The 23,675-nt window shown below is 46.1% G+C and overlaps 1 protein-coding gene across 4 annotated transcripts; it reads right to left on the reverse strand.

Annotated features, from left to right (window-relative positions):
* Positions 1-854: 854 nt before the first annotated feature.
* On the reverse strand, positions 855-13,778 carry LOC140522155 (inner centromere protein-like). 4 transcript variants are annotated; one of them, XM_072637267.1, is made up of 6 exons: positions 13,395-13,778; positions 12,097-12,148; positions 10,848-10,974; positions 8,028-8,162; positions 6,258-6,408; positions 855-1,462 (listed from the first exon to the last, which is right to left on the reverse strand). In XM_072637267.1, exons 2-6 carry the CDS (start codon positions 12,138-12,140, stop codon positions 1,443-1,445), a joined length of 477 nt encoding a protein of 158 aa, XP_072493368.1. In that variant the 5' UTR covers positions 12,141-12,148; positions 13,395-13,778; the 3' UTR covers positions 855-1,442. The 4 variants fall into 4 exon arrangements, with proteins under 4 accessions (XP_072493368.1, XP_072493369.1, XP_072493366.1 ...); XM_072637268.1 differs by having other exon boundaries at positions 856-1,459; positions 13,395-13,777; XM_072637265.1 differs by lacking the exon at positions 855-1,462 and adding an exon at positions 4,613-5,125 and having other exon boundaries at positions 13,395-13,729.
* Positions 13,779-23,675: the final 9,897 nt, after the last annotated feature.

Consider the following 23,675-nt stretch of genomic DNA (forward strand, 5'->3'; position numbering starts at 1 on the left):
CTGCACGGATCTGCTCCTCTCGGCGCCAGGCGACCAATGCAGGGCTGGGCTCTGTTCCGCGTTGGCAGCGCGAAGAACCTTTTGCGAGAGGTTTTCAGGCTCTCTGGAACAGAAATCCCGTCCACTCCACTGTTCTGTGGTTTCTGCTGCTCCAGAATTTATTGCCAGTTCTTTTTTACAGATATTTTATGGGCTGTGGGTTTGTAGCTAGCTTATTTGTGTGTTTCTACTATGCCATCTTGGCTCCGCCCCCTATCTTCTCTATTCTAAGGTTATTCAGGCCCAGGTTTCACCATTTGGTTTCTAAAATTCTTCCCAATAGCTGGACTAGTATTAAAGACATACCCCAAGGTCAGGAGATAAAAGGAAAAGGAAAAAGTTTGCTACATCCCAAAATACTTAGAGCATCTCTTTTCATGGTAGCTTGAAGATGGAATCTAAGGGGCTGCTCTCCTACTGGGGAGTGTCTGGACAAATTGTGGTGTACGAGTGTGATGGACTACTGTGTCCTGAGAAATGACTAAATGGCCAGTTTCAGAGCATCCTGGAAAGACCTCAATAAACATACAGAGAGCAAAGTGAACAGAACCAGAACAGTTTCAACCGGGAAAACATTGTAGGGAAAACCAACGTCCAGATGTCCAAGCTAGCAGAGGAAAATTGTGAGTCCAGAACACTCAAAAGGAATCCCCCATCTCACTTTGACGAGAGGCTGACGAACTCCCAGTGCCAAGAAGAATGTACATTTTTGGGAGGGAACAAGACTGGGGATTTGTTTTGCTGCATTGTGCATGTTATGAGGAGAGAATTTTTCTTTTCATTTGTTTTGGACTGGGGCAATGAATGGAGGGACAGATTATAAATATAGATGAAAAATCAATTTTAAGAATTATTTCTTTAAAAAGATCCTTCCCAGCCCTTATATTCCACATTCTATCACCACTGTGGCTTTCACATTTCATTATCTGTATAGCTTGACAAAACAAATATTTGCATCATGTACTTGTGGACTACACTTTCACACCTGTAAGACCCAACTGTTAGATGTAGACTGAGGCCAGGCTCCATTTCTGCACATGTCTAGTCCTCACTTAGTTGACCACTTCAGGTGTCCAGCGTCTCGAACAATGAAGCAGGTCTTCTCACCAGGCAACAGGCAGTGTCAGGCCCTTGGGTGAGCAGTGCCTCTCAATTTTCCTTCTCCATTACCTGCCTAGGAAACCCCAAATGGATTCCCAGAGAGTTGGCCGTGACTGAAGAAGAGGAGTGGGGGACCTTGTACAAGGATGGGTTGGGAACAAAGGAGGTCTCCATATTCCACAAAAGTCTTCCACGTTTTTAGCTGGTGAATCAGGGAAGCCGTCCCAGATGTAGTGAGATATGACTTGGGCCTTGAAGAAAGAATTCAGTGGTCCAAGCAGTCCAGCTTCTGGGAGAAGAACTCATGATTTCCTAAAAACTGCTGGGAAAAAGGGAAAAAAATTATGGCAGGAATTAGGCACACACCAATATCTTACACTGCATACCAAGAGAAGTTCAAAATGGGTACATGATTTAGACATAAATGCTGATGCCAGAAGCAAATGAAGAGAGCATGGAATAGTTCACCTGTCAGATCTACGAAGAAGAGAAGACTTTGTGACCAAACAAGAGACAGAGAGAATTATAAAATGCAAAATGGATCATTTTAGTTACATGAAATTAAAAGCTTTTTGCACAAACAAAACCAGTGCAACCAAGGGGAGAAGAAGGAAAGCAGAAAGACTGCACACAATTTGAACAGCCAGTGTTTCTGTAAAAGGTTTCTTTTCTCACATATACAGAGAAGTGAGTCCAATTTCTAAGAATACAAGTTATTCCCCAGTTAATAAATGGTCAAAGCATATCAACAGGCCATTTTCAAATTAAATAATTAAAACCTATCTATAGTCATATATCAAAGTGCTCTAAATCACTATTGATTAGACAATTACAAATTAAAAGAAATCTGAAGTACCATCTCACACCCATCAGACTGTCATGGGTAACATGCCAGAAAAGGAAAATGATAAATGTTGGAGATGTGGGAAAATTACAACATTAATGCATTATTGGTGGAGTTGTGAAGTAATTCCACCATTGTGGAGAACAATTTAGAACTATGCTCAACGGCTACCAAACTGTGTGTACCTTTTAATCCAGCAATACCACTACTAGGTCTGTATCATAGAGATCATAAAAAAGGGTAAAGGACCCACATGTACAAGAATATTTAGAGCAGCTGCTTTTGTGGTGGCCAAGAACTGGAGACTGAGGGGATGCCCATCTCTTGGGCAATGGTTGAATAAGTTGTGGTATAAAAATATATGTTCTAAGAAATGATGAGCAGGAAGACTTCAGAAAAACCTGGACTTACAGGAACTGAGGCTGAGTGAAGTCAGGAGAAGCAGAACTCTGCACACAGAGCAGCTGCAGTGTACAATGAACAACTATGATAGCCATAGCTCTTCTCAACAACGCCAGAATCTGAGACAATTGCAAGAGACTCAGGATGGAAAATGCTGTGCACGTGCAGGGAAAAAACTAGCGGGTCAGAATGGAGATCAAAGCATGCTATTTGTGGGTGTATCACTGGCCTTTGCTTATGTTTCTTCTTCCACAACATGACTAATGCACACATGTTTACATCATTGTATCTGTATAACTTATGGGAGGCTGCTTGGCCTCTTGTGGAGCGGGGAGGGGAGGATAAAGTGATTGATAAACAAATGTGGAATTCAAAACCTTATTACCAAAAACGGAATATTTACATGCAGTTGAAAAAGGTAAACTACTATTTCCAGAAAAAGAAAATTGCAAGTCATTAATAACTACTTTTAAAAAATTTAGTGGGATCACATTTGCAGAGCTAGAAGAGGCTTCAAAGGTCATCTGATGGAGCCCCCTCCTTTTACATATGGGGAAACAGAGGCCAAGAAGTGAAATGAATTGTTCAAGGACGCAAGCAGCAATATGTCTGGCACTTCATCAATATGAGCTCATTGGATTCTCACAACCACTTTATGACACATTCTGATGCCCATTTTAGAGATGGAAGAGTTGAGGCTCAGCTTAAGTGACTTACCAGAGTCACGCACCCAGCGTCGTCCCCATGGGGGCATTGAAATTCAGCCTTGCATGCCCCATCGGCTGTGGCCCAGGCTACCTCTCAAACACCAATGTGGAGGGAGCAGGTATGCTCTGGGGAGGGATGGAGGGTGATGAACAGGCCTTTTGAACACTTCTTGGAAAGAGCTAGTTTTGTTGAAATTGATTCTGCATTTAAAAACAAATAACCCCCAAAGGAGAAAGGAGAGGAGAGACAAAAGTTGCAGGGGTACGTCTGGCCTCTTCCTTTCCCTGCCACATCCACGGGCATTTTGTGCCCACATGAGAGGCGATGTAAGCATGGTATTGTGCTGAAAACCCAGCAGTGAGGTCAGAGGATGAGTCCAAGCTCCAGCACTGTGTCTGGTCATGGAAGCAGTGAGGGGAGTCTGGGCCTCATTTTTCTCATCCTAAAGTGGTTATGGTTGTTGTCAAGGATGCAGGTGAAGCCTGCTGTAAGCCACAAAGCACTCCATCATCACCCTAAAGTATGTTCAGTCTCGTCCAATTCTGTAACCCCATTTGCGGTTTTCTTGGCAGAGATATTGGAGCAGCTTTGTCAATACCTTCTCCAGTTCATTTTCCAGATGAGGAAGCAGAGGCAAGTGGGGCAAAGTGACTTGCCCAGAGTCACTCTACTAGTGAATGTCTGAAGCAACCTGAGGAGAACCTGGGCTTGAAACCAAGAAAATCCCGGTTCCAGTCCTGCCTTAGGCATGAACCAGGTGCATAGAGTGCAGGGCGAGTCAAGGAGCTGCTGCCTGCCTTGGTTTCCCCAGCTGAAAAATGAGGATAACTGCATTGAGTTACCAGGCTTGTGAGGGACAGAATGAAATGACCTTTGCAAGGCGCTTGATCAACCTTAGAGAGACATGTCATTGTTGTAACTATTAGTGGTATGGGCCTTAATCATCCTCCCTGTGCAGGCGTGCATTTCAGAGTTAAGATGCTGCAACCCACAGATGGGCTCCCATTTGGGCCACATTCTTAAAGAGAAAAGAATTTCTGAACATTTCCCACTGCACCCTGACTGCTCACCTGCCCCGATTCTAGGCCTCTGAAAATCATCCAGCCCAAACTGGGAGGGTAGCACCAGAGAACACAGTACAGGTGTGTCTGGGCTGGGGATACCAGAGAACACAGGACACGGAACATGTGGGCTGGGGAGGGGAAGACAGCAAAAGGGGGAATGTCAGGACTGGGGGGGACCAGAGAGCACAGGATGAAGAAGGTCCCAGCTGGCAGGGACAATGTCTGGGCCAGGATGGCCAGGGAAAGGCAGAGCTGGATGGATCCTTGGAACCCGGGCTGTCAGGGCAGAAAGGCCTCTCAGAACCTTCTGTGGCTCCTTGAATGCTCCTGAGGATCAGCTGTCTCACCCCAGTGTCCAGCCCTACTGAACTCAGCCACCGCAAACCCACCCTTGTCACTTGCTCCCAGCCCAGGTCACGCTTCAGAGTTTCTTGATCAAGTACCTCGACCTTCCCCAAAGCAACAGCTCCACATCACATCCTGGAAATTTTTTCTTTATTAACCTAACCTTATAACCTTACCTTTTCTTAACCTGATGCTATAATGCTGGAACCTGACACCAGCCTGGAACTAGGTACCTAGCAACCTAGCACTAATGTACAGGTAAGGGACTGCTGGCTTGGACACGTGGGCGCTGTGAGCACCGTTCTCCCTCGCGGCCACCCACAGCTTCTGGGGGTCTCAGTCTCTATAGCCCCCAGGCCCAGTTTTGACTGCACAGGATGGCCAAGAGGGGCCTCCCTGCTCCCATCTCAAGGTGTCTTCAGGCCATATGACAGGCCCCCAAAGCGCTAGGATTCTGGCAGTGGTGGGGAATCCCAGAAGGCAGAACTGGTATGAGTGTGGTAACGCGGTTGACTCTGTTTGAATATGTCCTCAAGGTCCGGACTAAGGATGGTGCCAAAGAGCTGGTCAGTGTCAGGAGGCAAGTAGTACTGATGGATGATGGCCTGCCTGAGCTGGGACCCTGGGGCAGGAGAGTCAGGGGTCACACCAGAAGATGCCACCCAAGTCCTAATGACTCCCCCCATCAAGGCTGCTCCAATTCCCTTCTCATCAGCCCCTGTACTGCCATCCCTCACAGCTCAGAACCTTCCTCCCCTGACCTCAGGCCCCAGGCTCTCAGTAAGCTCAAGTCCTCTCCAGGCACCTCAATCCCATCCCTTCCTCTCTTGTCCCTGAAGGAGCCTCCTGAGAGCCCACCCTGCAGCATGTCTCTTCCTTTGCCCTCCCTCCCTCCAATGAACTCCTTTCAAAAGTCAGATGCTCATCACTCCCTTCAAGTGCAACTGTCCCCAATAAACTTCTCAGTGCCAAATGGAACAGTCTTGGCTCTGCAGCAGATGGACCCCGGGCCACCTGCCCCTTGCCTGCTTCTCCTCTTTCCTAACGGACTTCTCTTCATCCTTCTCGATCGAGGCTCCCTACTGGGCCCCCTTCTCCTTTCTCCCTATACTGTCTCCTCTGGTGAAGTGGATCGCTCCCAGAGCTATGCATCCATGTAGCCCTCCCCTCTCTCCTGAGTGCCAGTCCCAAATCATCAACTGCCTATTTCAACGGCTATTTCAAACAGGCTGTCCCACAGGGTTCTCAGATTCAGAATATCTGACATCCAGAATTCTCTCCCCTCACGGATACCTCCCTCTTACTGTTGAGAGGACTGCCCACCTGGCTCACAATCTCAGCATTACCCCCGACTCCTCACTCATTCTCCTCCCACATGGTCCATCAAGAACCAACTAAACCTTACACTATCTCCACTGTATCTGACACTGTTATTGATCCTGCCTCTCTCACCACTGCAGTTCACACAGGTCCCTGTGACCTCAACTGCATACTGCCCTCCCTGTGGGTCTCCCCTACCCATCCTCCACAAGACTACACAGGGAGTTTTCTAAAGGCCAGCAGGACGGACCACATCCCTCCCCTGTTTAGCCTCTAGATCAAATAGAAGTTTCCACTGACATTTAAAGGCCAAGCTTTACATCTTGTTCCCACCCTACCTTTCTAGACTTGTTAAGCACTGCTTCCCTTAGTACACCTCTGTCCAATCTAATGAGGGGTGTCATTTGAAATTAAGGGGGGAGGTCTACACTTACCAGTGGCCCAAGCAGGAATGGGCTTCCCGTGTTGGAACTCATCATCTGTGGAGTCATCACTATTCAGATCCATCCCACAATTGTCTGGGTTGGTCTTGGGCCCCCCCTTGGGGTCCTGGGGGGTCATTTCATAAGAGTTGCAAACCGCAGACTGAAGAAGAAAGGAGACCTCTATTATCTCTTCCTGGCAACTTGGGCTGCCAGAGCTGAAAGGACCTTTGAGATGATCCAGTCCAAACCTTCCCCCTCCCCACTTCACTGATGAAGCGACTGAGATCCCGACTGGCCACAGGCCGAGAATAAGACTCAGGTTATGTCTCCACCTCTCTGAGGCTCAGTTTCTCGAACTGTAAAATGTGGAAAATTCACACTCAGCATCTAGCTGGGAGTCTCAGAGGAGATGATGTTTACAGAGACAGAAATCCCTGTTTGTGAAGAGTAAGTCTTGTGCCTGGCAGAGCCCAAAGACTTGTTTTCTGGGAATGTGTGAACTAACCCCACAGGGTTTGTGGGGCATCTTCATCTCCTTATGGACCAAGGACCAGATCACTGAGAGCAATGGGGAAGGCAGATGGAGATGGCCTCATCTTGATGTGTGTAGCTAAACCCTAGATAACACTCCTGAGGGCCAGGAGCTCTTGGACTTGACCACCTGCTGACTGAAAAAAGCCAAACGTCAATAAGTGGAATGGAAACTACAGTGCAGTCCCCTGCTGTCAGACAGAGCTGAGACAAGCCAGCAGAGCTTGGTTAAGCTGAAGGCTGGCAAGCAGTCATTGGCTGCCCACACAGACCTCCCCTTGAGGAATTTTCCCAAGGCTTTCTTTCCCTGCTCCTCCTTGGAGGTCACAGAATGTTGAGGAGGTTCAGAGTTTGACCTGAGTGGGACTTTGGGAGATCATTAAGACCATCCCACTGCCTCACTTTGGAGAAGATAACTCTGGGGCCCAGAAAAGCTAAGAGCTCACGCAACAAATGCTGCATGCTGAAGGCTGAGCTCCAACGTGTTATCCTGTTTTGTCATTAGCCCCAAGTGGTCTCAGATACAGCCTTGTGCTGCATCATACAATGGTGACCATGCCAGCCCATTGAACCCCGGTAACGGTGTTGAGAAGACGGAATTAAATAAGAATTCATGTCAATGTTAAGATGTGGTTTCGGACAATCCAATTTTGCAAGGGGGAAGTGTGTAGAGACAGCAGCTCATGTGAAAAGGATCCAGGACATTCAGGGGACAGGAAGTTCAGGGTATATCAGCAGTGACACGGCATCCCAGAAAGACAGGGAGAGGCAGGTGGGCAGGACTTCCAAAAACAAGGAGGTAGCCCTGGTGCTTCTAGCCTCTGCCCCTTACCAGGATCAGGCTACACCCCATCGTTCGATGTTGATAAACCAGAAAGTCCCCAGATAGGGACAATCCAATGCCAAAGGACATGGGACTGCTGAGCCTGGAGGAGAGAACACTTGACTTGTGTCTTCACTTCCATGCATGGTGGGCTCCTGGCTGAGACCACAGAGGGCAGAATCAGGGGCAATTGGGGGAGGTCACCCTGGGCACATCCAGACATTCAGAACCCTCCAAAAATGCAATGGGCTGGCTGATCAAGTGATGGGCTCACTATTCTTGAGAGATCTTCAAGCAGAGTCCAAAGGACCTCTTATCCTGAGCACTGGAAGAAGACCAAGTTTGGGCCTGGCGAGTGGCCTAACAGCCCCCTAGGAGCTTGCCTTTCTACGTTTCTGGGCAGTGAGATGCAGAAGGGGCCTCACCTGCACGTGCGTGGTCTCATCCAACCATCTGTCAGAGGCCCCAGCAGCGGCTGCCACCACCTTGGCCTCCTTGGCCTTCTTCTCCTGCTCCTTCTGCAGCTTCTTTGGCTCCTGCTCTTGGTGCTGATATTGCTCCTAGGGCCACAACAGCATTGCATCAGCCCAGACAACTGCCCAAGGCGCTGCCCCTCACCATTTCCCTGTCCCAGGAAAACTCGAAGAGCCCAGGGGCAGCAGCCTCTGAAGGGACCATTGGAGGAGGAGGTAAGGGCTAGGGCTGTAGCCAAGACCAATGCCCACCCCAGGTCCCACCTAGTGCTTCACCCTCTGCTACTTCTCCTCCAGTTCCCTCTGAAATCTCTCCAACGGGAGCAGAGAATGGAGCCTTCTAACTCAACCCAATGCACAAGGCTTTGAGGTCCACTGCAGGCAAGCATCATGCTGACAACCATAGACACAGGCCATGCCTTGTGAACTAGTGAGCTCCCTGCTGCTCTGAGGAGTTCGAGTAAAGGCTAGACAGATGACCCCATCAGGATGCTGTGGAGGGCACACCTCCCTCTCACAGAACTAGGGTTGACATAACCTCCGAAGCTCACCACACAGACGCTACCCAAGGGATCAATCCTCCCTGAGTTCCAGCTCCCTCCTCGCACTGCCCTTTCTGCCGTCAACCGGAGACAAAATCTCCCGATTCATGCAGCTGGCTCAGCGTGGACTAAGAATTGGGAGAGTGGGAAGCATGGCAGTGGAGAGGATAGTGGGAGACAGCATTTTCAGGATGAGTGATACAACTGCGTTTGCTTGGTTCAAAAATTCAGGTGTCAGCCAATGTTCATCAAATCGAATAGACAAAAATCCTTCAAATGGATGAAACAAAAGTCCTTTCTGAAAAGATTCGGCCCAGAAATACTTTAAGCAGCGGCTCCTGAAGCACATTTAATGGCAAACTAGGGGGCTTTGGGAGGGAGCCAAGTCTCATGAGAATTCCCAGCTTGGGACCTCCCTCCACCACTGTCTGTCAACGTTTCTGGACCAGCTAAAAAAGGGCCCAGAGCACTGAAGATTTCGTGACCTGCCTGAGAGTCGACAATCTCTTGAAGGTAACAACACTCTGATCCCTCCCTAAACAGAGACTTTGGCGTGAACTGCCTTCCCGGGAACGCCATGCCTCCCAAGTTCAGTGGGTCAATGTGGGACAAAGCTCTCCTCGGAGGAGAGCCAGGACACCACAGCCCCGGACAGAAATGCTACCCCGTTCCCCAAGGCTTCAAGGCAAGGAACTCCCCATTCCCAGAAGGAGGACAATATGATCTCCTTGACTACTAATCACCTGGTGGGCTCTTTTTGGTCTCTAGAACATAAATGGAAAAGGCTGCTCCCCTTGCAGGAAGCATACGAATATTCCAAGATAGAATCACCTGCTTAACCTGGACACTGGGCATGGCCCTGAACTTTCTTACGAAGTAGCCAAGAAGGCCAGGAAGAATCTCACCTCAGGAACCCAGATTTAGGTAAGTGGGAGAACTCTCCCAAACCCCCACAGACCCACTATAGACAACAAACTCCTGGCCTTAGGATTTGGGGATCCTGGAGGCAGTATCCCTGGGTGGGCACAGGGAAACAGGGGAGTCTCTGCAGACCTCAGCACAAAATTATAGAGACAGCTGCCCTGCTCCCCCAGGCTCCTTTCCAGATTCCCAGAGGCTGATGATGGTGATGGGCCTTTCTCTGCCCAAGACTCAGGTTCCCTTCACCTTCATCACTCCAAGCCTGTCTCATGGCTTTCTCCCCACTTCAATTCCAAAAGACAAGTAAGTCATTCCTACAACTTTAAAATTCACTGGCCAGAAGGTTTTGTGGAATGCCCTTCAGGGCAGGGACCAGCACACACAGTGGTGTGTTCCTTAGACCAAACTCAAGTGAAAGGTACAACCTCCTTAACAGGGATCTCATAGACTCTGGGAATTAGGAATGAGACTTTGAAAACAGTTTTTCTCACTAACAGTAGCTGAAAAGGTCAATACTACCATTCTAAAGTAGGGAGCACTGTCGGCTACCATCGAGCCAGGATACAAGGGAAAATCAGGGGCAAGGTAAACCAGAGGGCCATTTGTTTCTTTGTTGGCAAGGACGCAGGATTGAGTCCTCAAGATCAAGGAGGGTCAGGCAGTGGGTCGTGGCTGCCAACAGTGCAAAGGGCATGCCCGGGATGACTCATTTGCGCTAGACCAGCAAGGGGGACAAGCCCTGCAGGGCTTGCAGTGACCCTGCACCAGCAACTCGACCTCGTGGGGCTGCCTTCCCCAGGGAGTTACTCTGCTGAAGTAAGCTAATCTCCTAAAACGATTCTGTATACAAACCACATGGAATGTTCAACTGAGCCTCAGCTTGGTCAGGACCTAGATTGCCAGGGTCAAAGCTGCATTTTCTCTACAGTCAAACCAAACCTCTGGCTCACCTACAGGCAATGCTTGATCTATTTGGACCCCAGTTCTCTGAGAAGGTCACCAACCAAAAACTGCATTCCCAGCTGTCCCGTGGAAGTCTCAGGCACAGGCCAAGCAGAGAAAGTTCTCTCATGGCTACTCCTGGCCCTAGCACTGCTCTTGGCATCGAAATAACGGGACGTGTTGTGCTTGATGAATGACTTCATAACACTGGGGTGGCTGGTGGAGGTCAGCGTCACGAGCATCTGGTTCTTCTGCACTATATATAGGAACGTTTGTAGGGGCCCCACCACCTGCCCAGGGAGAGCAGGATGAAAGGCGTGGGCATGGTGCCAGCATAGCAGCAGCCAGGACAGGGGGTGTGCCTCACCTGCCTTACCTTGCAGCCAGGGCAGAGGGGGAAGGCTGTCTTGGTGCAAGGAGTGAGAGCCTCATCGTCCATGTGGTCCCATTTCTCACCCGGCTCACTGACAGCCTGCTTGTAGCTCCTCTTCTGCCTGTAGGGGCAGAAGCAGTGCCCATGGGGGCCCTGGGAGGGATGACAGCAGCCCTCTGCCACAGACCAGGAAGCCAGGCCCTGACAGGTGGGGTCTCAGACTTCCCCCTACCTCCATGTCCTGGACCTGGCACACTTCAACAATCACAGGCCTAGGCACTCACTCCTGGAGGGCTCTAGATAGGCCTGGGGAGGGACAAAGATCAAGTCCCCACCTACCCTCAGGGAACTATCAATCTTACAGAAACACCAGATGGCAACAGGCATCACACACACACTGCTGTGGAATCATATGTGTCTGATTAAATCAAATACAACTTTTCTAAGCACCTCCTCCATCAAAAAGCCTTCTTCTAGGTTCTGAGGCTCCAGTAGTAAAGATTGAGCAAGTCCTGCTCTCAGAGGCTCACAGCCTGCTGGGAATACCCACAGGGAGGAGTGTGTGTGTGTGTGTGTGTGTGTGTGTGTGTGTGTGTGTGTGCATGTAGGTCACCTATACATGGTACACGAGTTTATTTGGGGAGGGAGGGAGAGAGGACAACTCCCTCTTCACTGGAGCCCAAAATTCCTCCTGGAGCCACCCACCAAGGCCACAGGCAGCGTTTACTCAGGGTCCACCATCACTTTGTCACCAACTGAGCATCAAGAAAGCTTGAGAGGCCTTCCAATTCACCCATTTCACAAAGAAGGAAACTGAGGCCCAGAATAGTCATCTACCCAAAGTCCCACCAGTAATCTGAGTTCTTATCATCCAGAGAACTTAGGAAACGTCCTCCTCCTGTCCTTTCACTTGCCCCACTAACCAAACTCTTCTTAAAGGCCAATTCTGAGAATGAAGTTATTTTGGACGTGACAGCTGTGTGTCAGGATGGGTTGGGAAGGGACCAGATAAAGGCTCTCTGGCATGACTCTGGGACCCCAAGCTCATCTGGAAGGTGACTTGTCCCCAACAGCCTAGCCTGCCTTGGTATGTGTAGTCTGGAGGTTCTGAGAGGGGCTGAGTTTAAGTCTCTGGAGGGCTTTAGCATCACTGAATTCTTGGGACCCTTGGCCAGCTCTGGGGGCCATCCTGAGTGGCCTCTTCCTGTCACTTGCCCTCACAGATACCCGCGAGTCATCCTACCTCATGCTTTGAGGAGGCTTCCTGGGCTCCTCACCTTGGTCCATCTTGCTCTCTGTGGAGAGAAGAAGATAATGGAGACCCATCCTTACTCAGAGCCTTTCACCCCCACTATCTTGTTAGATCCTCGTCACAGATTTAGGGCACAGAGGGATCCAAGTCATAGTATTAGAATTGGCCAAAGGAGGGGACCTGTCCGAGATCATGCTGACTCCAGGGCACTAGGCTGCCAAGTGACCCCCCTCACTTCTCCCTCCTGCCCAGGTGAGCAGGACAGGGTAGTCCATTGAGAAGCCAAGTCATCATCTGAAGTTCAATCCAAACCTCAGAATCAATTAAGTGGCCAACCTGGCATGACCACCGGGCTTTTGAATTCCCTGAAACGACAATTCCCCAGCACCCCCCAGGAATCCCCTACGTGACTTCCTTCTCCTCAGTCCTGTTCCATGAACTTTTCCTTCATCTGACCCAATGCTACATCAAGAAGCTAGAGCCTACACTCATACTTTGCATGCCATGCTAGAGCTGCTCCTGTTCCCAGAGCCTGGCAGCTAGTGTGGACCAGTCTGCCAGCCCCTGTGGAATGTGACTGCCCTATTCAGGTTCAGGCTGGCATTGCCATCCTCTCCTCCACAATTTCCTCTCTGAAGCACAATTCCATGCCGTCCTGACATCCCATTTGTCTTAGAGAAAAGCCAAGCTTTTTCTGCGGGGTCTGAGACATTACTGGTGATTGTCTGCTAACCTAATAGGTCTGCGCCTGCATGGGATATCCCTGAAAGGGATGGCCCTTATGAGATCATCTGTTCTGACTGCCCTTACTCTAGAATGAGGAAATGGAGGAATAGAGGCAGGTGCTCCTCCAGCAAACACAAAGTCAGAGCAGGTTGGACAAGGAGGCAGCAGGCAGACAACCACCAGCCCCAGAGTTTCCCCTTCCTTCTCACAGCCCATCACCCCGACAAGGCTTTACCACTGTCGCTATCTGCTTGGCTTCTAGACTCTAGTTGGGCCTGTGAGGACTTGCACACCAGGTCACAGCGGGAGCCCCTTTGGGTCCGGGGGCTTTCTGGTAAGTCCAAGAGAAGCTCAGTCTCTGGCTGTGGCTGTGTTCCTAGAGAAGAGGAGGCACCATCTGACTCGGTCAGGACAGGTGCTGCAACTTCTGGAGACGTTGACTGGGCTATCCAGAGTTTGGCCACAGACTGAGCAGGCCTCGTATCTTTCACCTTGGGCTCCTCAGGGAGTACCAGGGAGGAGGTCCCAGATACTGGGTCAGGGAGACCCCCACTCCTGCTTACCTAGGGGTCTTGCAGCCACACCAGCGAGACCTGGTCACCCTTTGGACTCCTGCGCTCCAGTTTTGTGCCTTTTCTTGACCACTACAGCCAACAAGCAACCTTCCAAACCGACTGTCCCTTTTGGAGTAAGGCAAACTGTTGGGGTTGCAGAATTCCATGGCTGTTGGGGAGAGAAGGACCAGTGGGGGAGGGAACGCCTAGGTCACTAAGGTTAGGCTACAGGAATGGCTTTGAAGCTAGACAATTGAGGTGTTGCATCCGGCTAGTTTTGTCACTTTACTACAAATGTGGCTCAAGCAAATCATGTACCCATCCCTGTGCCTCAATTTTCTCATCTGTAAAACAAAGGGCAAGAGTAACTGCTCCTGCAGGTGCTAGAGCCCCAACCTCTTCAGACATTCAATCTATGAAATACCCAGAAAATAACTTTCTTGTCACCAAAGTTCTTGCTTCAATATGCCAAATGCTTCCAAATTGGAAACATAAGAATTATCTGAAGGAATTACATTAAGGGATGCTGGTTACCTTATGTTTTCCTCCTGCACCCTAAGAATGCTGGGAATGTTTCATCTGACTGACAGTTGAAACCTATACATTGCTCTCTCCATTTAGAATAGAAGTTCCTTGAGAGCAGGGACTACTTGGCACAGTAGTTTGCACCTAGTAAGAGCTTAATAAATGTTATTCATTCATTCCGCAGAGAAGGACACTCTCTTTCCTTTGTACCCCAGGACTTACAGTGCCTGGTATACAGTCAGCACTTAATAAATGTTGCCTTACTGTGTTTGCCTTGCTACGATCTTGGAACAAAATGTATCTTGAGTTGTTCCTAAGACTATTCTTCTGATCTGTTCCCATTCTCCCCTGTGTCCACGATCCAATAGTCATGTCTTTTTTCCTTATGATTCTTCAGTGTTTTCCTTTCTATTGACGTCTTAAATCCTTTGCCCTTTTTGTATCCTCAGAGCTTAGCCCAGTGCCTGGTAAGCAGAAGGTGCTTAATAATTGTTTACTGATTGATTATCCCATGCTTACACATAGCCTCACATGCCACAAATCCTTCATGATCCTCTGTACTCAATTTGGCATTTTGAAGAAGGCGGTCTACACTTTTATTAGACTTACCAGCTCTAACACACCTGTCATGTGAGCATTTGTATGATAGTCACCTATGCTATTGTCTTATGCATTTAATAAATGGATATTTCTATGACTACTGGAGCCAGTTCTTTGCTAGATTTTCTATCTTCCTCAAAGCACAAGACCGTGCCCTGCCCATACCTGTAGTTGGACCAATACTCATTGAAAAAAAATGGATCTTTTATGGATTTCAGTCTCATCCCCAAACCTAGGAGTTTCTCTGGTCATTCAATTGGACGCTTTGAGGAAGAATCCCAGGAAATACAGATATGACTGCCAGAATATTCCCCTGGTTTGACAATGAGAAACCTGAGGTACAGACGGCAAAAGTGACTTCTACCCACCACACAGCCCATCATGAAAGCCTGGTAACTAAATGCTGTTATCCTCATTTTTCAACTGGGGAAACCAAGATAGGCAGCAGCTCATTGACTCGCCCTGCACTCTATGCACCTGGTACATGTCTAAGGCAGGACTGGAACTGGGGTCTTCTTGATTTCGAGCCCAGGTTCTCGTCACCTTGCTGCAGACATTCACTAGTTGAGTGACCCTGGGCAAGTCGCTTCACCCCGTTTGTCTCTGTTTCCTCATATGTGACATGAGCTCGAGGAGGCCGTGGCAAAGCTGCTTCAATATATCTGCCAAGAAAACCGCAAATAGGGTTACAGAATTGGACAAGACTGAACATACTTTAGGGTGATGATGGAGTGCTTTGTGGCTTACAGCAGGCTTCACCTGTATCCTTGACAACAATCACAACCACTTTAGGGTGAGAAAAATGAAGCCCAGACTCCCCTCACCGCTTCAAGGTCCAGACATGGTGCTGGAGCTTGGACTCATCCTCTGACCTCACTGCTGGGTTTTCAGCACAATACCATTCTTACATTGCTTCTCATGTGGGCACAAAATGCCCGTGGATGTGGCAGGGAAAGGAAGAGGCCAGACGTACCCCTGCAACTTTTGTCTCTCCTCTCCTTTCTCCTTTGGGGGTTATTTGTTTTTAAATGCAGAATCAATTTCAACGAAACTAGCTCTTTCCAAGAAGTGTTCAAAAGGCCTGTTCATCACCCTCCATCCCTCCCCAGAGCATACCTGCTCCCTCCACATTGGTGTTTGTGAGGTAGCCTGGGCCACAGCCGATGGGGAATGCAAGGCTGAATTTCAATGCCCCCATGGGGACGACGCTGGGTGTGTGACTCTGGTAAGTCACTTAAGCTGAGCCTCAACTCTTCCATCTCTAAAATGGGCATCAGAATGTGTCATAAAGTGGTTGTGAGAATCCAATGAGCTCATGTTGATGAAGTGCCAGACATATTGCTGCTTGTGTCCTTGAACAATTCATTTCACTTCTTGGCCTCTGTTTCCCCATATGTAAAAGGAGGGGGCTCCATCAGATGACCTTTGAAGCCTCTTCTAGCTCTGCAAATGTGATCCCATTAAATTTTTTAAAAGTAGTTATTAATGACTTGCAATTTTCTTTTTCTGGAAATAGTAGTTTACCTTTTTCAACTGCATGTAAATATTCCGTTTTTGGTAATAAGGTTTTGAATTCCAAATTTTTTTATCCATCCCCTTGCCCTCCCCTCCCCGCTAGACAAGAGGCCAAGCAGTCTCGCATAAGTTATACAGGTACAACGATGTAAACATGTCTGCATTAGTCATGTTGTGGAAGAAGAAACATAAGCAAAGGGCAAAGTCACACACCCACAAATAGCATGCTTTGATCTCCATTCTGACCCGCTAGTTCTTGCTCTGCGCGTGGACACCATTTTCCATCTTGAGTCTCTTGCAATTGTCTCAGATCCTTGCGTTGCTGAGAAGAGCTATGTCTATCATAGCTGTTCGTTGTACACTGTGGCTGCTCTCTGTACAGAGTTCTGGTTCTCCTGATTTCACTCAGCCTCAGTTCCTGTAAGTCCAGGTTTTTCTGAAGTCTGCCTGCTCATCATTTCTTAGAGCATAATAGTATTCCATTACATTCATATACCAGACCTTGATCAGCCATTCCTCAAGAGATGGGCATCCCCTCAGTCTCCAATTCTTGGACACCACAAAAAAAGCTGCTGGAAATATTTTTATACATGTGGATCCTGTACGCTTTTTTTACGATCTCTGTGATACAGACGTAGTAATGGTATTGTTGGATCAAAAGGTACGCACAGTTTGGTAGCCTTTGAGCATAGCTCCAAATTGTTCTCCACAATGGAGGAATTACTTCACAACTCCACCAATAATGCATTAGTATTCTAATTTTCCCACATCTCTAACATTTATCATTTTCCTTTTCTGTTATGTTAGCCATGACAATGTGATGGTGCCTCAGATTTGTTTTAATTTCCATTTCTCTCATCAATAGTGATTTAGAGCATTTTGACATATGACTATAGATAGCTTTTAATTATTTAATCTGACAATTGCCTGTTGATAGGCTTTGACCATTTATTAATTGGGGAATGACTTGCATTCTTGGAAACTGGACTCACTTCTCTGTATATTTGAGAAATGGAGCCTTTAACAGAAACACTGGCTGTCAAAATGGTGCCCAGTCTTTCTGCTTTCCTTCTCCTCTTGGTTGCATTGGTTTTGTTTCTGCTAAAACCTATTAATTTCATGTAATCAAAATTATCCATTTTGCATTTCATAATTCTCTCTGTCTCTTTTTTGGGCCCAAAGGCTTCCCTTCTCCACAGATCTGACAGGTGAACTATTCCATGCTCTTTTAATTTGCTTCTGGTGTCAGCCTTTATGTCTAAATCATGTACCCATTTTGAACTTCTCTTTGTATGCAGTGTAAGATATTGGTCTATGCCTAGTTTTTGCCATAATTTTTACCATTTTCCCAGCAGTTTTGAGGAAATAGTGAGTTCTTTTTCCAGAAGCTGGAGTCTTTGGGCCATTGAATTTTTTCTTCAAGGCCCAGGTCATATCTCACTACATCGTGAAGGCTTCCCTGATTCCTTACCTGAAAAAGTGGAACACTTTTGTGGAGTAAGAGACCCTCCTTTGTTCCCATCCTGTCCATGCACAACGTCTCCCACTTCTCTTGTTCAGTCATGTCCAACTCTCCGGGAATTCATTTGGGGTTTCCTTGGCAGATACTGGTGCATTTTGCAATTTACTTCTTGTTGGAGTCACGTTTGACCCTAATAAGGTAGCAATGAAAATTTATTGCAAGAGTATTCAGAGGAACTGAACACTTTGGCCAAAGTGGATCCTCACCCTCTTTTCAAGATTAGGAAGCCACAGATAGAGAAGCAACGTTGGCTTTATACTGTTAATTCAGGACAGAAACTCCTATCAGGAGACAGATTGGCCTGTTCTCCATTAAGTCATCATCTTCTCTATATATCCATTATGTAACCCCTCTTAGTGTGACTTCCCCCTGTCAAACATATTTTAACATAGGACTCATGATCAGAAAATGGAGGGATAACTTTACGTGGGATGTGTCTGCTTATATACATGGGGTTTATTAAGCAAGTGCAGTGAAGAAAAGCTTTCTCCAGGGACCTCTAGGGTGTTTTCCCTGGCTGGTTTCAGCTAACCGTAAGATTTGGTTCATTTGTTAAAAACTTTGTAATTTTCTGAAAGCCACTGTCTGTGTCCTGATTGGTTGAGTCCATTTGCAGTCTACTGGCCTTCTTAATATCTGACTTATTCTCACTGACCTCATCAACTAATAATAACTTCTGTGGAAACTGACCTTTTCCTGTCTCTCACACTTCTCCAGCTCATTTTACAGAGTAAGAAACTGAGCCAGCAAGAAGTGACTTGCTCAGGGTCACAACTAGCAAATATCTGAGGTTGGGTTTGAACTCAGATCCTTCTGATTCCACACCTGGAGCTATATGCACAGCACTGCCTTAGCTACCCTTCACAATCAGAGACTTCGGCTGGGATTACACAGGCTTTTGGCTTTGCAGTGCTTTATTTTGAGTTTCCCTTCAGCTCTAAATTTTGTGGGCTGATACCTGGCAGCAAGATTCACAGGATCAGGGGGGAGGAGTTAAGATAGCTGAGTAGAAACATATACATATGCTAGCTTCTAACCCACAGCCCCTAAAATACCTGTAAAAAAGAACTCCCAACAAATTCGGGAGCAGCAGAAGCCACAGAACAACAGAGCAGAGGAGATTTCTGTTCCAGAGAGACTCGAAAAACTGACACCAAAGGTCCGCCACACCCCGACCTGGAGCAGAGCCCACCCCTGCCTTGGCCACAGCTGCACCACGAGGAGTAGATCCAAGCTGGCTTCAGGGACAGAATCTCCAGCGGCCGCGCAGGTTCCTCCACCCACAGGTGCCAGAGGTCAGTGAGAGGGTCTTTTTGGCTCACCAAGAGGGGAGTGGGGTGTCTGCATGGCTTGGGCACTCTCCGGAGGCAGCAGTGGAGGCAGTAGCGTACAAGGGCTCCCAAGGCAGGCAGGGGGGCGGTTCGATTGTTGAAGGTTTCCACATAAACTCCCTGAGGGAACTAAGCCCAGAGTGGCGTCCCTGCCCCCACCCCAGCACCTAAACTTGATCTCACACTGAATAGCAGTTCTGCCCACACCCAAAGCCCTGAGGCTGGGAAGCAGCATTTGAATCTCAGCTCCCAAGCTCTAGCTCGGCAGATCTGGAGACAAGGTGGGTGTGGAGAGGACACTCAGAAGTCAAGTCACTGGCTGGGAAAATGCCCAGAAAAGGGGGGGAAAAATAAGCACATAGAAGGTTACTTTCTTGGTGAACAGATATCTCCTCCCTTCCTTTCAGATGAGGAAGAACAATGCTTACCATCAGGGAAAGACAGAGAAGTCAAGGCTTCTGTATCCCAAACATCCAGAATAAGTATTCCATGGGTGCAGGCCATGGAAGAGCTCAAAAAGGATTTTGAAAATCAAGTTAGAGAGGTGGAGGAAAAACTCGGAAGAGAAATGAGAGAGATGCAAGAAAAGAATAAAAATTATGTCAACAGCTTGCTAAAGGAAGAAAATAACACCTTGAAAAATAGGCTAACTCAATTGGCAAAAGAGGTTCAAAAAGCCAATGAGGAGAAGAATGCTTTAAAAAGGAGAATTAGCCAAATGGAAAAGAAGGTTCAAAAGCTCACTGAAGAAAATAGTTCTTTCAAAATTAGAATGGAACAGATGGAGGCTAATGACTTTATGGGAAACCAAGAACTCACAAAGCAAAACCACAAGAATGAAAAAAAGGAAGAAAATGTGAAATATTTCATTGGAAAAACAACTGACCTGGAAAATAGATCCAGGAGAGACAATTTAAAAATTATGGGACTCCCTGAAAGCCATGATCAGAAAAAGAGCCTAGATATCATCTTTCATGAAATTATCAAGGAAAACTGCCCTGATATTTTAGAACCAGAGGGCAAAACAAGTATTCAAGGAATCCCAAACCCAATGCAACCAAAATCCGGAGGGATGTAGTAAATTGGGAAAGAATTTTTACAGCTAAGCTTGGGGATAAAGGCCTCATTTCTAGAATATATAGAGAACTGACCCAAATGTATAATCATACGAGTCATTGCCCAATTGATAAATGGTCAAAGAATATGAACAGGCAATTTTCAGAGGAAGAAATTAAAGCTATCTATAATCATATGAAAAAATGCTCTAAATCACTATTGGTTAGATGTCCATCAACTGGGGAATGGCTGAATAAATTATGGTATATGAATGTAATGGAGTACTATTGTGCCATAAGAAATGATGAACAAGAAGACGTCAGAGAGGCCTGGAAGGACTTATATGACCTGATGCTGAGTGAAAGGAGCAGAACCAGGACAACTTTATGCACAGCAACGACCACAGTGTGTGAGAGTTTTTCCGGTAGACTTAGATTTTTGTAATAACACAAGAACTTCTTCCAAAAAAAAAAAAAATCCCAATGGTGGTTCTCAAGGCAAAATGCCTTCCACACTCAGAGAGAGAAATATGGAAGTCACTCACATAATGTAACATATCATGTTTGTGTATGTGTATGTGTTTGTGTATCATGTTCTGATTTGTTATACGATTTCTTTCATTTATCTTAGTCTCACTACATAGCATGACTATAGTGAAAATATACTCAAAAGGAAAATATATGTAGAATCTATACAGAATTGTATGCAGTTGTGGGGAGGGAAGGGGGGAGTGGGGGGTAGGTGGGAGGGATAAAATCACAATTGTATGGCAGTGATTGTTAAACATTAAAAAATAAAAAAATAAATTAAAAAAAATAGGCTAACTCAATTGGCAAAAGAGGTTTAAAAAGCCAATGAGGAGAAGAATGGTTTAAAAAGGAGAATTAGCGAAATGGAAAAGGAGGCCCAAAAGCTCACTGAAGAAAACAGTTCTTTAAAAAATTAGAAAGGAACAGATGAAAGCTAATGACTTTATGAGAAACCAAGAAATCAGAAAACAAAACCACAAGAATGAAAAAATGGAAGATAATGTGAAATATCTCAGTGGAAGAACAACTGACCTGGAACACAGATCCAGGAGAGACAATTTAAAAAATACAGGACTACCTGAAAGCCATGATCAAAAAAAAAAGCCTAGACATCATTTTTGTGAAATTATCAAGGAAAACTGTCCAGATATTCTAGAACTAGAGGGCAAAATAAATATTGAAAGAATCCACCTGTCACCTCCTGAAAGAGATCCGAAAAGGGAAACTCCTAGGAACATTGTAGCCACATTCCAGCCTTCCAAGGTCAAGGAGAAAATATTGCAAGCAGCCAGAAAGAAAGAATTCTAATGCTGTGGAAATACAATCAAGATAACACAAGCTCTAGCATCTTCTACATTAAGGGATTGAAGGGCATGGAATAAGATATTCCAGAAGTCAAAGGAACTAGGATTAAAACCAAGAACCACCTACCCAGCAAAACTGAGTATAATACTTCAGGGGAAAAAATGGTCTTTCAATGAAATAGAGGACTTTGAAGCATTCTTGATGAACAGACCAGAGCTGAAAAGAAAATTTGACTTTCAAACACAAGAATGAAGAGAAGCATAAAAAGGTAAACAGCAAAGAGAATTCACAAGGGACTTACTAAAGTTTACATTCCTACATGGAAAGATAATATTTGTAACTCCTGAAACTTTTCTCAGTATCTAGGGAGTTGGAGGGATTACACACACACACACACACACACACACACACACACACAGAGAAACACAAATACACATGGAGAGAGACACACACAGAGAGAGACAGAGAGAGAGAGACAGAGACAGAGAGACAGAGACAGAGAGAGCGCAGAGGGTGAGTTGAATAGGATGGGATCATTTCTTAAAAAATGAAATTAAGGGGTGAGAGAGGAATATATTGGGAGGAGAAAGGGAGAAATGGAATGCAGCAAATTATCTCTCATAAAAGAGGCAAGAAAAAGACTTTTTAATGGAGGGAAAAAGTGGGGAGGTGAGAGGGAAAACGTGAAGCTTACTCTCATCACATTGGACTCAAGGAAGGAATAAATTGCACACTCATTTTGGTGTGAAAATCTATGTTACAGGAAAGTGGGGGAGAAAGGGATAAGCAGGGTAGGGTGGATGATGGAAGGCAGTGCACTAGAAGGAGGGAGAAATTAGAAGTCAACACTCTTGGAGAGGGACAAGGTCAAAAGAGAGAATAGAAGAAATGGGGCGCAGGTTAGGATGGAGGGAAACAAAGTTAGTCCTACACAACATGCCTATTATGGAAGTCATTTGCAAAACTACACATATATAGCCTATATTGAATTGCCTGCTTTTCCAATGGGGATGGGTGGGGAGGGAGGAAGGAAGTGAACTTGGAACTCAAAGTTATAGGAAAAACTGTTGAGTTTTATTCTTGCATACAACTGGGAAATAAGAAATACAGTTAATGGGGCATAGAAATTTATCTTGCCCTACAGGACAAAAGAGAAGATGGGGCTAAGGGAAGGGAGGGATGTTAGAAGGGAGAGCAGATTCATGTTAGGGGTAATTAGAATTCTTGGTGTTTTGGGTTGGGAGGATGGGAGAGATGGGGAGAAAATTTGCATCTCAAAATTCTGTGGAAATAAATGTTGAAAATTTAAAATAAATAAATATATTTTAAAAAACAAGGAAATATTAGGATAACTTCAAATAAACTAAAAGTTAAATGACAAAAAAAGAAATTCATTCAAGTCAGGGAACACAAGTGGAAATGAGTGGAGATTTCTGGTGGGTTTGGTTAGGGAGAGGTAGCTCCTTTCTGAGTTCATATGGTAGAGAGAAACTGCCAAAATTTCTCAACCCCAATGGGGATATTACAAACGTTTCATTATTATATTTAAACATACGTTCATATCTTAGATAAAAATAAATAAATATAAGCGAATATTATGTTTCAAACAGGGCCTCTTATAGATGAAATTGTACCAGAGTGACAGAGAGATAATTCTTTTACATATTGCAATCTTGTACATTCTTCTTAGGCCATAAAAGTTAATAAAAAGAGATTCATAAACAAAAAATCTCTTTGGGATCTAGATGCTTCTGAGATGAATCTGGACTCCACTTGATTCTATAATGCAGGAGACACTAGGGAGAAGCCCTCCAACTACCCTTGGCCGTGAGTCATATCTGTGTGTGCCATTTCCAATGTGAGAGTCCCTAAGAGGGAAGTGAAACCACCAATAGACTCCAAAGGCTGGTTCTAAATGACGAGTTCTTTTTTTTCCCCTTTGAATCTCCTGTATCTAGTACAGAACCTCTCCCTTAATAAAGGTTTGCTTTAAAAATTAAAATTAAATTAAATAACAACTCCATTGAAAATAAAATGAAAATAAAATTTTCAAAATTTAAAAATCAATTAAATATTTAATTTAATTCAGTGTTTGATAAAGGCTGAATTATGGGGAGCAGTGACGATAAGACTTACATCACTTACTCCTCCCCCTTGCCAGGGGCCAGCCATGTGCACCAGCCAGATGAAGGGATGTCCGTTATCACGCGAATGGAGGCATTAAAAAAGAAATGATCATCTCAGAATAACCACTGCCTAGTTGGACCTTTCCCTGGGCACCCTCTTGGAATGTAGGGACAGCTTGACCTAATGCGGAGTTACAGTCTGTTTGTAAGGAAATGCCCCAACACCTCTGGGGAAAGAAGATGGAGTCAGCTCGTTTGTGTTGGAGGCTTGGAAATCTTCA

Source organism: Notamacropus eugenii, chromosome 2 (genome assembly GCF_028372415.1).
Source record: "Notamacropus eugenii isolate mMacEug1 chromosome 2, mMacEug1.pri_v2, whole genome shotgun sequence".
Lineage (NCBI taxonomy): Eukaryota > Metazoa > Chordata > Mammalia > Diprotodontia > Macropodidae > Notamacropus > Notamacropus eugenii.

What these genes read in the sequence shown, in the direction of transcription:
- LOC140522155 (XM_072637265.1), bottom strand. Translation starts at nt 12,140, where the DNA reads ATGGACCAAGGTGAGGAGCCCAGGAAGCCTCCTCAAAGCATGAG. An exon ending in CTGGCTGCAAGGTAAGGCAG is followed by an intron (nt 8,163 to 10,847) that starts GTGAGGCACACC and finishes TTGTGGCCCTAG; the next exon opens with GAGCAATATCAGCACCAAGA. An exon ending in CATTCCTGCTTGGGCCACTG is followed by an intron (nt 5,126 to 6,257) that starts GTAAGTGTAGAC and finishes CTCCTGCCCCAG; the next exon opens with GGTCCCAGCTCAGGCAGGCC.